The sequence below is a fragment of the Kogia breviceps genome, chromosome 4 (genome assembly GCF_026419965.1).
Source record: "Kogia breviceps isolate mKogBre1 chromosome 4, mKogBre1 haplotype 1, whole genome shotgun sequence".
Classification (NCBI taxonomy): domain Eukaryota; kingdom Metazoa; phylum Chordata; class Mammalia; order Artiodactyla; family Physeteridae; genus Kogia; species Kogia breviceps.
In genome coordinates, this window is record NC_081313.1 from 92,149,619 (window position 1) to 92,161,814 (window position 12,196).

The following is a 12,196-nucleotide window of genomic DNA, read 5'->3' on the forward strand; positions in this document are numbered from 1 at the left end:
AGATCCACTTGGCCGAACTCTCAGCCTACCTTGAGAAGAGGAGGTAATGGTGGCCAGGAGTTGTCACTGTTAGTCAATAAGCCCAAGAGGTCTTGCTTACGTAAGCTAGGTGTTCCTTTCACGTTTTTAATAGAACTACAGATTTTTAAAATTTGTTTTTATTTGAAAATAATTCCAAATTTACCAAAAGTTGCAAAGATTAAAATATTACAAACAAGTTGCCCTCATGTTACTCACATTCACTTGTTAACATTTTACTCCATTTCCTTTTTTACTTATCTCTCTACACACACAAACACACTTCCTTCTGAACAATTTAACAGTAAGTTTCACGTGTCACGTGTCTCTAAATACTTCAGTGTGTGTTTCCTAAGAATAGAGGTGTTCTCTAATGTGACCATAGACCACAGTACAGTTATCAACTTAATTTATGTTGGTAGAATACTTCTTTTTTTAAAATTTTTGAATTTTATTGTATTTATTTTTTTATACAGTAGGTTCTTATTAGTCATCCATTTAATACATATTAGTGTATATATGTCAATCCCAATCTCCATCACACCACCACCCCTCCCTCAGCATATTCCCCCCTTAGTGTCCATACGTTTGTTCTCTACATCTGTGTCTCTATTTCTGCCCTGCAGACCGGTTCATCTGTACCATTTTTCTAGGTTTCATGTATATGCGCTAATATACGATATTTGTTTTTCTCTTTCTGACTTACTTCACTCTGTATGACAGTCTCTAGATCCACCCATGTCTCTACAAATGACCCAATTTCATTCCTTTTTATGGCTGAGTAATATTCCATTGTATATATGTACTACAGCTCCTTTATCCATTCACCTGTCGATGGGCATTTAGGTTGCTTCCGTGACCTGGCTATTGTAAATAGTGCTGCAGTGAACATTGGGGTGCATGTGTCTTTTTGAATTATGGTTTTCTCTGGGTACATGCCCAGTAGTGGGATTGCTGGATCATATGGTAATTCTATTTTTAGTTTTTTAAGGAACCTCCATACTGTTCTCCATAGTGGCTGTATCAATTTACATTGCCACTAACAGTGCAAGAGGGTTCCCTTTCCTCCACACCCTCTCCAGCATTTGTTGTCTGTAGATTTTCTGACGATGCCCATTCTAACTGGTGTGAGGTGATACCTCATTGTAGTTTTGATTTGCATTTCTCTAATAATTAGTGATGTTGAGCAGCTTTTCATGTGCTTCTTGGCCATCTGTATGTCTTCTTTGGAGAAATGTCTGTTTAGATCTTCTGCTCATTTTTGGATTGGGTTGTTTGTTTCTTTAATATTGAGCTGCATGAACTTTTATATATTTTGGAGATTAATCCTTTGTCCGTTGATTCATTTGCAAATATTTTCTCCCATTTTGAGAGTTATCTTTTCGTCTTGTTTATGGTTTCCTTTGCTGTGCAAAAGCTTTGAGGTTTCATTAGGTCCCATTTGTTTATTTTTGTTTTTATTTCCATTACTCTAGGAGGTGGATCAAAAAAGATCTTGCTATGATTTACGTCAAAGAGTGTTCTTCCTGTGTTTTCCTCTAAGAGTTTTATAGTGTCCAGTCTTACATTTAGGCCTCTAATCCATTTTGAGTTTATTTTTGTGTATGGTGTTAGGGAGTGTTCTAATTTCATTCTCTTACATGTTGCTGTCCAGTTTTCCCAACAGCACTTATTGAAGAGACTGTCTTTTCTCCATGGTATATCCTTGCCTCCTTTGTCATAGATTAGTTGACCATAGGTGCGTGGGTTTATCTCTGGGCTTTCTATTTTGTTCCATTGATTTATGTTTCTGTTTCTGTACCAGTACCATATTGTCTTTATTACTATAGCTTTGTAGTCTAGTCTGAAGTCAGGGAGTCTGATTCCTCCAGCTCCGTTTTATTCCCTCAAGACTGCTTTGGCTATTCGGGGTCTTTTGTGTCTTCATAAAAATTTTAAGATTTTTTTTGTTCTAGTTCCGTAAAAAATGCCATTGGTAATTTGATAAGGATTGCATTGAATCTGTAGATTGCTTTGGGTAGTAGAGGCAGAGATCGAGTATATCTCTCCATCTGTTGGTATCATCTTTAATTTTTTTCATCAGTGTCTTATAGTTTTCTGCATACAGGTCTTTTGTCTCCCTACATAGGTTTATTCCTAGGTATTTTATTCTTTTTGTTGCAATGTTTCCTTCATTTCTCTTTCAGATTTTTCATCATTAGTGTATAGGAATGCAAGAGATTTCTATGCATTAATTTTGTATCCTGCACCTTTACCAAATTCATTGATTAGCTCTAGTAGTTTTCGGGTGGCATCTTTAGGATACTCTATGTTTGTTATGGTTCACGGGCTTAGTTGCTCCACGGCATGTGGGATCTTCCTGGACCAGGGCTCAAACCCGTGTCCCCTGCATTGGCAGGCAGATTCTTAACCACTGCACCACCAGGGAAGTTCCCCTTTCATTTCATTTTTGTACAGGCTTCCTTTGGCCTGGGAGAACCATGGTTCCCAATAACAGTAACACATTTACTTGTGTGCTCAGTCCTAAAGTGCATCTCACATATTTTCAGAATTGCTTTGGCCAAACCACTGAAATTGACAATTTTTTTGTGTGATTCTTTCACTCATGTATATCACCTTGCCAAGACAGTATAGAGTCTAATACCATGTTCAAAATTTACTTGGGTTGGCCCTTCCTTCCCTCCTTCCCTATTCCTGTGTCTTGGGTTCATTTGGGATCTAGTTAGGTTTACCTGTTTCAATTTGCTTTCAGTTAGAGGCCCCCCTTCATATCCTCTTTTCTTTGATTTTAATTTTTGAGGATGTAGAAGATTAGCATGCTTCCAAAAGGCAAAAACTCTGCAAGAAAACACACTCAGAAGTATTGCTAACTCCCATATTCCTTCAGTTCTGTTCCCTTACCCTTCTTTGTAGATAACCAACTTCAGTGTTCTAAGGTTTATCCTCCTCCTTGTATTTGTATTTATAAAGATTAGCATATTAAATTTTTTTCTTTCTTACATAAAATATAGCATACTGTATGTGGTCTTTGCATTTTTTCTTTCATTTAGTGATATTTCCTAGAAATCTCTCTATATCAGTTCATTGGGAGATTTCTTGTTCTCTTGTACATCTGCATAGTACTCCATTGAATGTCTGTAAAGTAGTTTATTCAACCAATCTCTTATGCTGGGACGTTTAGGTAGTTCTTGATAGTTTGCAATTAAAAATTTTCCTTCAGTCAATAACTTGGGACATATGTATTTTTATATTGTTGGAGGGCTGACTTCGGGGTAAATTCCCAGGAGTAGGAATGCTGGAAGGGTGAGTGTATGTGTAGATATGTTAGATATTGCCTTATTCCCCCATCCCAACCTTTACCCGCAGTTTCTGTGCCATTGTACATTTCACCTACAGTGTTTGAGTGTACCTGGAACTATAGGTTTTATATTTTTCCCTAAGTGTTCACAAGTGTGACTCTGTTAGTAACATTTGGATCCTGATCCCATATGACAGTGTGGTTTGGAGTCTTTCAGATTAAGTGATGGATTACTAGACTAGTGGTCAGATAGCATGGGGTAAGTCCAGATCTCCCACTTCTCTAACTTTGGACAATTTCCTGAATGACATTTAGCCTACATTTCCTTATCTAAGGAGTGAGGATGATAAAATCTGTCTTACAAGGTTGTTGTGAGGTTGAATGAACCCCATCCAAAGTTGGACTTGTAACAGGCACCTGGTACACATCTCTGAGTCAGAAGTGTCTTGCCCTCATGCACTTACTTAGAGCTCTTGAAGTTTTGCACAGGAAAGGGCTCAGGCAGCACCTTGTTCTTGACTAGTCTTGGCTGGTGAATAGCTCTTGCCAAGGCAACAAGGGGAGCTCAGGTCTTCCAGGCCCATGGAGTTTCCTTTGCTTCATTTGCTAGTATGTTTCTCCATAATTAAGTGAGCCATTTGTTTGTAAGGAATGTCTAAATTTGGGTATAAAATTTTTCTACATTAAGAGTATCAATAGATCTTACCAGATATGCCTTCATTTTAACAGGCTTAAGTAACATTTGTTACTAAAATTTTTTAAACATTTGTAAGACTGGCAATAAAGATTAGTTACCATTAAAAAATGAAATCTGCAAGTATAAGAGAGAAATGCTGACATTTTAGGAAATCCTACAGTTTCTTTAAAGAAAAGATAGAGCAAAAACAACAATAACAAAAGTAAGCCATCTGGAATGCTGGGTTTGCATCTGTGCATTTTTTCAAATAGGAAGCAAAATAAGCTCAATGAAATAGTTTTCAGAGTTTACTGAAACATGATATAAATATTCTCTAATATTTTGCCTCCTATTTTCTTCTTTTGAATTCTTGGGAGGAAAGGGAAAAAGGGGAGATGCACAGCACAATCTAACACATCCTTTCCAATTCTGTAATTTATGTTTCTATGAACTAGAAAGAGTTATAAAAATTTATTCCTCAAGCAGTTAATTTATTCATCTGTAAAAGAGGTAAAAAGGTTTTTCATCTTTAGTGTATAGTTTGAAATATAACCCAAATAACTGACAAAAGAGTTCTGGAATAGTTTTGCTGTTTTTGTTCTTTTATTGTAGAATACAACATATATGTAGGAATGGAAATTAATGTTATTCTTCCAGTGCTCTGTTGAAATGCACAGTGATTTTTAATTCAAACCATATCATGTGCATTTCAAAAAGAATTTAAAAAATAACTGGTGTGTGTGTAGGGATGTTTATATTTTCTAAACCAGAGTAGTTGAAATAAAGTTTTTGCTCATATAGATCAGGGAAACACCAGCTACCTTACCAGCTCTTGGAGAGTCACAGTACATATTAGCTCAATAAAAGGTCTGAGTGTTTAACGCAGTGTTTCCCAAACTTTTTTGACCATAGAACTCTTTTTATGCCAATATCATAAGACATTAATGTTGTAAGAAACACTTTTTAGGGAGCACTCTAAAGAAAAAACTTGAAAGAACAAGATAATATTTTACTCAAGTGTTTTAAAATTGCCTTCAAACTTCCCTTTCCAAATAATAACAAGATTGATAATTTTTTGGTTGCAGGGGTTACTCTGAATTCTTTATTTGGCTTTGCACTCAGGATGAGAAGGCAGTGGAAAATATTGGGAAAGTGATTAAAACAAACATCGTGCCCACTGTCTCACATACACAAATGTAGTTAAATTTTTACAACTGCAGTCATTCAGGCTTACCATTTATAAAGACAGAATTTCTCTAATACTTAAAATTTTGTGATATTTCTTTGGTATTTCTTTTTAGTTCAAGAATAAATTTTTTTTCTGTTCCACCATTTGCCTTCCTTTGCTTTATCAGTAATTAAGTTCTTTCAGTCATTTGCTATTAGCCCCCTGATTTTTATTTCAACTTGTGTCTAAAGTAAGCTAACAATTGCCAAGTACATATAAATCTTATAGAGATTGAATATTTGAAAAAAGATCCCATAAAACTGTAGGCTTGTCATCTTTGCACTTCTTTTTAGCCTCTCCTCTGCCTTAATGGATCATTGACAAGAAAACTCTCTGTTGTAGGCCTTTGCAACATTTATGCAATGATTGCATCTTACTATTGTTAGAAGTACTAATCCCTTTAGTCTTAAGTATTTGACCTTTGCAGTGTACCTTAGGTTACTTCTATTGACCGTGGAGGTGGGATGAATATGTAATGACAGGATTGAGAAAATGTAATTGGTAATGTAATTGTAATGGTAATTCTAGGGAAGCTGGGGAAGGCCGATAGTCCAGTTGTGGCTGCTTCCCAAGACAGAAACAGAGGGACCAGCTAGAGTAGGGACTGTGTGTGGCAAGCCCATTGGGTGTGGGAGAGGCAGTGAAGCTGGAGCCCAGGGAGAGTTTGCTGTGCATCTTGCAGTGTGAGCCCCTCCATGGCCCTGTCAGTAAACTCAAGACGCATCAGAGAAGCCAGGCTAAAGTAGATTGATTTCTTCAAGGCTGCTAAGAGAAGCATAGCCAGCAAAGACAGGAAAAGAGTGAGAACAGAGGGAGTTAGGTTGGGAATTCGTCCATATAATCTAGGTCCTGAATTCTTACAAATGATGGAATTGGGACTTTGAGCCCAGTTTACCTAGAGACCCACAGTGTGATGAAGCCCCACGTGATATCTGAGTTAGAGGCGACTTAAGCTTGATCTCTTTATAAAAGAAAAAGAAATAGATTTAGACCATAGCTTTGCTTCTGGCCTAAAATGACCAAAACTATGAAGGTGTTTGAGGAATTTTGCCAAAAGCAAGCATTGGTTGCTTAGATAAAGTATTTTAGCGATAGGTTGGAATGAACTTCTGAAGTTAAGCAGCTACTTGTCTTTGTGTGAACGAATGGAAAGGTGCTAATTGTCCATGTCCCTTTAGAAGAGGTTTAGTAGGTAGCAGAGTTTCAAAAAGAAAGACATGTGAATGCCGCATCAGTTACATTCATGCCAGCAGTTATTGTATGCGGCAAAAACACACAGAATTTATTCCGAACACCTGGCTGTTTTTAAATTTACGTTAACTTGCCTTTTAGTATTTGGATCATTCTGCTAACAGTGGGACAAAAACCAGGCAGCTGGTGTTAAGGCCCTGTATGAATGGGGGAATGAGTTTATACTTGTCATTTGCACAGGGCAGAAGTAATTAGGGAGCCTGTGGGAGGCTCTTTTGTTCCTTTAATATATTTGTACCCATAGAAACTTGAGAAAACCCAATTCTGGTTGGATCTTAAATACCTTTTATCCTTTCATTAGGTGATGGTAGTTTTTAAAAATATATTAAAAGTTAGATTTCCTGTGACCAGGTCTGTATTTGAAAAGCAAAAGAATGCAGATGTTTATGTGACGAATAAAGTGAAACCCAGTCCTAGAAAAGTTTAAGGAGATTTACTTTGTTTTCAAGTTTGAACATTTTTTTGTTTCTCCTCCACTTTTGGAAATCTGGATGATATATGTAATTAAATCACTGTGAAAATTCGATATAGTATGTCAATTCCACCTTATTTATGGATGCTCTTGCTAAAATGTGAAGGTGTCTGTGTCACAGAATAGTCATTAGTAGCCACCATTTCTTGTCAGTGACAATACCCAGTATGTTAGTCCTAACGCACTTTTGTGTTTCAGTTGTTGACAGGGAGATGGGTGCATATACTGAGGAAGGTGGTAGATTGGGGAGCGGAAGAGCAGCCTGTCCTGTACTGGCTTCTTCTTCTTCTTTCTTTTTTTTTTTTTTTTTGGTGAGGCTTGCTGGATCTTATTTCCCTACCAAGGATCGAACCCATGTCGCCTGCAGTGGAAGCCTGGAGTCTTAACCACTGGATCGCCAGGGAAGTCCCATGTACTGGCTTTATCTTATTTATCCTGACACACAACCAAAACCAAAAGTATCTTAAAATTAATGACCTGTGTATTATATATTCAGATAATCCAGTGACTTTAAAACACCAGCATGTTATATGACAAACTCTTAATAGTGGTTGCTTTTGAGGAGGGGAATTGGGGACAGTGGTAGGAGGGAGATGGAGTTAGAATTGTGTTATCCACTTTGGTAACTTTTGGTGTTTGTACCATGTGTATATATTTAAAAAGGAAAAGTAAAAGAAGAAAAATTCCCCTCTAAGCGTTCCCATCTCCTGACAGGAGGCTTGGTTTCTCACCCTGCCTCCAAGGATGTTCTGTGATTTCCTCTGTGCCCCCTCCTCCTCACCTCCCCCCTAGTTTCTTTTGCTTTTGAGGAAAACACTTTCTGAATTGATCACCTTTAATTCTGTAATCCTTACCCCTTTCACGAAAGCCACTGAAGATTTCTCCCCATAAAATGCAGTGACCTCTTTTCAAGCCTTGCGACCTTTCTGGGTCACTTGAGACTTGCCCTCTCCTCCAGCCTCTCTGACACCATTGCCTTGAGGTCCCTTTTGACCTCTCTCACTTCACCTTCACAAGCATCTTCACTGTGATTCCACCGTTATCCACTCTAGGCTCTCTCCCTGAGCAATCTGTTTTAGATTCTCAGGTGAAATTATCTGTGCCAGCAGATATGACCTCTCTCCTCAGCTCTACCCTTGCATGTTTACTGGCCCATTAGGCGTGTTGAGTTCCTAGTTCCATGGGCATCTCAGAATCAAAAGAGCCTGAACTTAATGTCCATTCCCCCACCTGCATCCAATTCCCCAATTTTTTTCCACTTGCTGTATTTTTCTACTTAGCAGCACCCAACTTAGAAACCTGGGCTTTGCCTTAAGTTCCTTCCTCCACCTCACAAGGTTTTGGAATTACAAAGCCTCGCTGTAACATGCATATATGGGCTCAGTTTCCATCACACCCTTTCATTTTGCAAATAAACTCCTAAATTGGACAGCCTCATTCTAGGTGGACTTGGGAGAAATTTCATGCATATAAATCTTCTGTCCTTGTTAAAAGTGTGTGTATAGGGGGAGGAATCGTTGCAGTTATTCTTTTGCATTGACAACTTTGTGTTTATGAATCCATGGAAACCTTATTGCAGGGGCACTTCTGCATTTGTGACTTGAGTTTGGTTTTTATTTGAGACTAAATTAGCAATTATATAACTTCATAGAGCTTGTGGTTTATTATTATTTTAGTATGGATATTGTATTTTGCTTGGTTTCCTATTCAGTCACTTAAAAAAAAATAGTATCTTTTCCTGCACAGTTAAAATTACCTCTGATATTGCCTTTGTTTCTTATGTATTAAAATAGATAAGTAGCTGTGAGATTAAAATGATAGTTAAAATTAATTGTATACCTAATATATGGAACTTCACATCTGTCATGTCATTTAATTTATTTCCTCCGATAACTTGATGCAGAATGGAGAAACTCAGTCCTGAGACATTATTTAACTTTCCCAGATTACACTGCTGTGGTGGTTACACCTCCCAGTGACCCCTCTTGAGATTCTTTAGTTTAAGTGTGGCCTGTACATCCCTGAAAAAAATACAGTTAAAAACTGGGTTTATGGGTGTCTTCTTTTTTGGGGGAGTTGATTTTCACACGGTCAGTATTTTTCCTGTTTTGGTGCCCATTGATGACAGAAGAGTTTGCAGTGCTTCAGTGCCATCACTCTGATTATCCATGGTCATGGGGTGATGTAGAAGAAGATAATAAAGGTGATGGCACTAATATTTACATGGAACTTACATTTTGTATTTTTATCAAGAGATAATTATTTTTTTAATGTGTTAACAATAATTTCTCTGCTTACTTGAATTTTTGGTACCTAGAAGGGTGGCTGTCATCTGAAGAATGTTGTGGTCTGTAATTTATATTCTCTCTCTTTTTCTCTCTCAGTGCAATGAAACCTCATTCTTTTTTGAAGCTCGAAGTAAAACTGCTTGCAAGCATCTTTGGAAGTGTAGTGTAGAACATCATACATTTTTTAGGTATGTTAATGTGAAACCTTTGTTCATTGTCCTAATAAATGAAAATTGCATTTGTTTTTGTGTTAAAAAAATTTTTTTTTGGTGTGCATTTGTTTTTATAACAAGAATTCTATCCTGTCTACAAGAAGAAATTTACAGTGTTTCTCTTTTATTAACAGTTTTACATGCACACACATATAGATATTTTCTTTGCTCATGCTACAAGAAAGGGTCAAGGACAATTGCTTTTGACATTTTTGTAATAAAAGTGCAGCTTTGGTATTGGTGGAAATTAAGTGTTCTACTGTGGACATACTAAACTTGAAATGACTGTTAGCTTGGAGGTCTGGAATGGGTGGCTGGGTATATAAGGCATACAGGATAGACCAAGGTTGGTCATGTAAACTTCATAGGTATTAAGGCAAAAGGGATTGGATGAGGTCACCTGTGGTAAAAGTGAAGAGAGGAGCAGAAAGCCGGGGACTGAGCTGTGGGACCCTACCAGCATTTAGAGGACAGGAAGAGCCAGCTGGGGAGTATAAGAAGGAGTAAGCAGTAGGGTATGGGAAAATGGAATATGAGAAAGAAATATGTCTTAGTGAATAAGGAGCTAGCAGCTGCATTGCATGCTCCTGAGAGGTCACGTCAGATGAGGGTAGAGAATTGACCATTGGGTTGTGGGGATCCTGTTTGTGTCACATCCTTATGGTGTAAACCTAAAACTCAATTTTATCAGATAATACTTGAAACTCTATTTTTGGTTTTTAAATTTAAAACTAGATTAGCTCTTCCCCTTATTCTTGTTTGATTTGCATGGAACGGTTTCCCCAAATAGCATGATGCTAGAGCAGTAGCCTTATAAAATGACCCATGTCCGTTGCGGAGTTTGTATTAAGAGAGGGATATAGCCCAAAAGGTCTGAGGCATTGCCTCTCGTCTAGTGGGGCTGGGCCTAGGAACTGCACGTGGAGGTGTGTGTTGAAGGTACCCTGGAATGGAAAGTACAAAGAAGAGGGAGCCACCCCATCAGATACGATCAACTGCCCTGAGAACCTTGGCTTGGGTAAATCAATGTAGTGACAAAAGTTCCCAAGATAATTTAGTAGAGAAATTATATTGATTCACAATAAAAGCTTCCTTGTGTGGGCAGTGATGTATCTGATAGTCTTCAGGAAGTATGAGTGTTTTGACATGATACAGATATAAAATACTAGAATGTCAAGTAGTAGCTTAAAAATAATCGATTATTATTCCTGCCGATATGTAGAATGAATAAAATATTTTGACTGTGTTAAGCAGTGTTGCACTATTACATATTTCTACACAGTTTTTGCTCAGGTGTTGCATAAGTATAGTTGTGAGTCTCTAATTTTCTTTTAAAAATTCATTAGAATGCCAGAAAATGAATCAAATTCATTGTCAAGAAAACTCAGCAAGTTTGGATCCCTGAGTTATAAGCACCGGTATAGGTAAATGGCATTTTTTTTCCTCTGGGGTGTGTGTGGGGTGTGTATGAATAAATATTTAATGCAGCTGTCCACGTACATGCATGCACATTAAAGTGTGTGATTGAATTTTTTCCTTATTTTTCCACACTGCCAGTGAATTTGATAAGCAATAATAGTCTATTAAACTGTCTTGACAAAAATGATTTTCTAGGTTTAATTATTTAAATTCTACATTAGCTAGATTAAGCTTAGGGTTTTTAGAATGTAGTAGAGCTTATTATCTTCAGAAATTCATTTTGATCCATTTCTCACTGATCTCTAATTATGTTGTGATTATGAAACAAAGTAGATATTCTGAATAGTAGTTTTTTGGTATTCTTGGGATATTCAGTTGATCCTCTATTGTAACACAATGTATACTTTATATCAGTGGTCCGCAACCTTTTTGGCACCAAGGACCGGTTTCGTGGCAGACGGTTTTTCCATGGATGGGGAGGGGGTGGGGGGATAGTTTCGGGATGATTCAAGCACATTACATTTATTGTGCACTTTAATCTCTATTATTATTACATTGTAATATATAATGAAATAATTATACAACTCACCATAATGCTGACAGGAGGTGGAGCTCAGGCGGTAATGCAAGCAATGGGGAGTGGCTGTAGATACAGATGAAGCTTTGCTCTCTCACCCACCGCTCACCTCCTGCTGTGTGGCCTGGTTCCTAACAGGCCACGGGGGTTAGGGACCCCTGCTTTATATTATGGATCAAATCAAATGTTTTCTGTAGCATAGCGCCTACATATAGTAATGCTAGCAAGTATATCTTAACTTTACAGAGCAGTTACTAAGTGCCATGTATTGTGCTAAATGTATTCCATTTATTGCTTCATTTAATCATTGCAGTCTTATTAATATTATCTCATTAATATGTGAGGAAACTAAGGCTCAGAGATGACAAGTCACTTCTCAGGGAAACCCAGCTAGGAAGCAGTAAAGTGGGGTCCAATCCCTGGCAGTCGAACTCCAGAGCCCTTTCCTTTAACCATTAGTCAGACTGTTAGCATGTTGCAGGAAAAGCCTGATTGTCCAGCAGTCAGGCAGGTGCCTGTGTCTTTTTGAAAATGGGAGCCTTCTGTGTTTTGAAAAAGAATTTGTTTTGTTTCCATTCGTTCTGTTAAGTGGAGAGCCTGTGATGTGGAAAGCAGGGTGTTAGGTACCCAGAGGTACAAAGAATTAGATCTCACCATCTCTGCCTTCAGAGAGCCACAGTATTATTCAGGCAGTAAGGCGGTCCCAGGCCCTATAAAACCCAAGCAGGGTGCAGAAATGGCACTCGGGAGGTGGGAC

The 12,196-nt window shown here is 37.8% G+C and overlaps 1 protein-coding gene across 8 annotated transcripts in view; it reads left to right on the forward strand.

Annotated features, from left to right (window-relative positions):
- Nucleotides 1-12,196, forward strand: part of EPB41L4A (erythrocyte membrane protein band 4.1 like 4A) — a 268,976-nt gene that overhangs the window by 178,171 nt on the left and 78,609 nt on the right. For all 8 annotated transcript variants that reach the window (XM_067031457.1, XM_059062177.2, XM_067031456.1 and 5 more), the window contains 2 exons: nucleotides 9,328-9,419; nucleotides 10,790-10,867. In XM_067031457.1, the coding sequence (XP_066887558.1) occupies nucleotides 9,328-9,419; nucleotides 10,790-10,867 (170 nt within the window). The remainder of the gene's footprint in view (nucleotides 1-9,327; nucleotides 9,420-10,789; nucleotides 10,868-12,196) is intronic.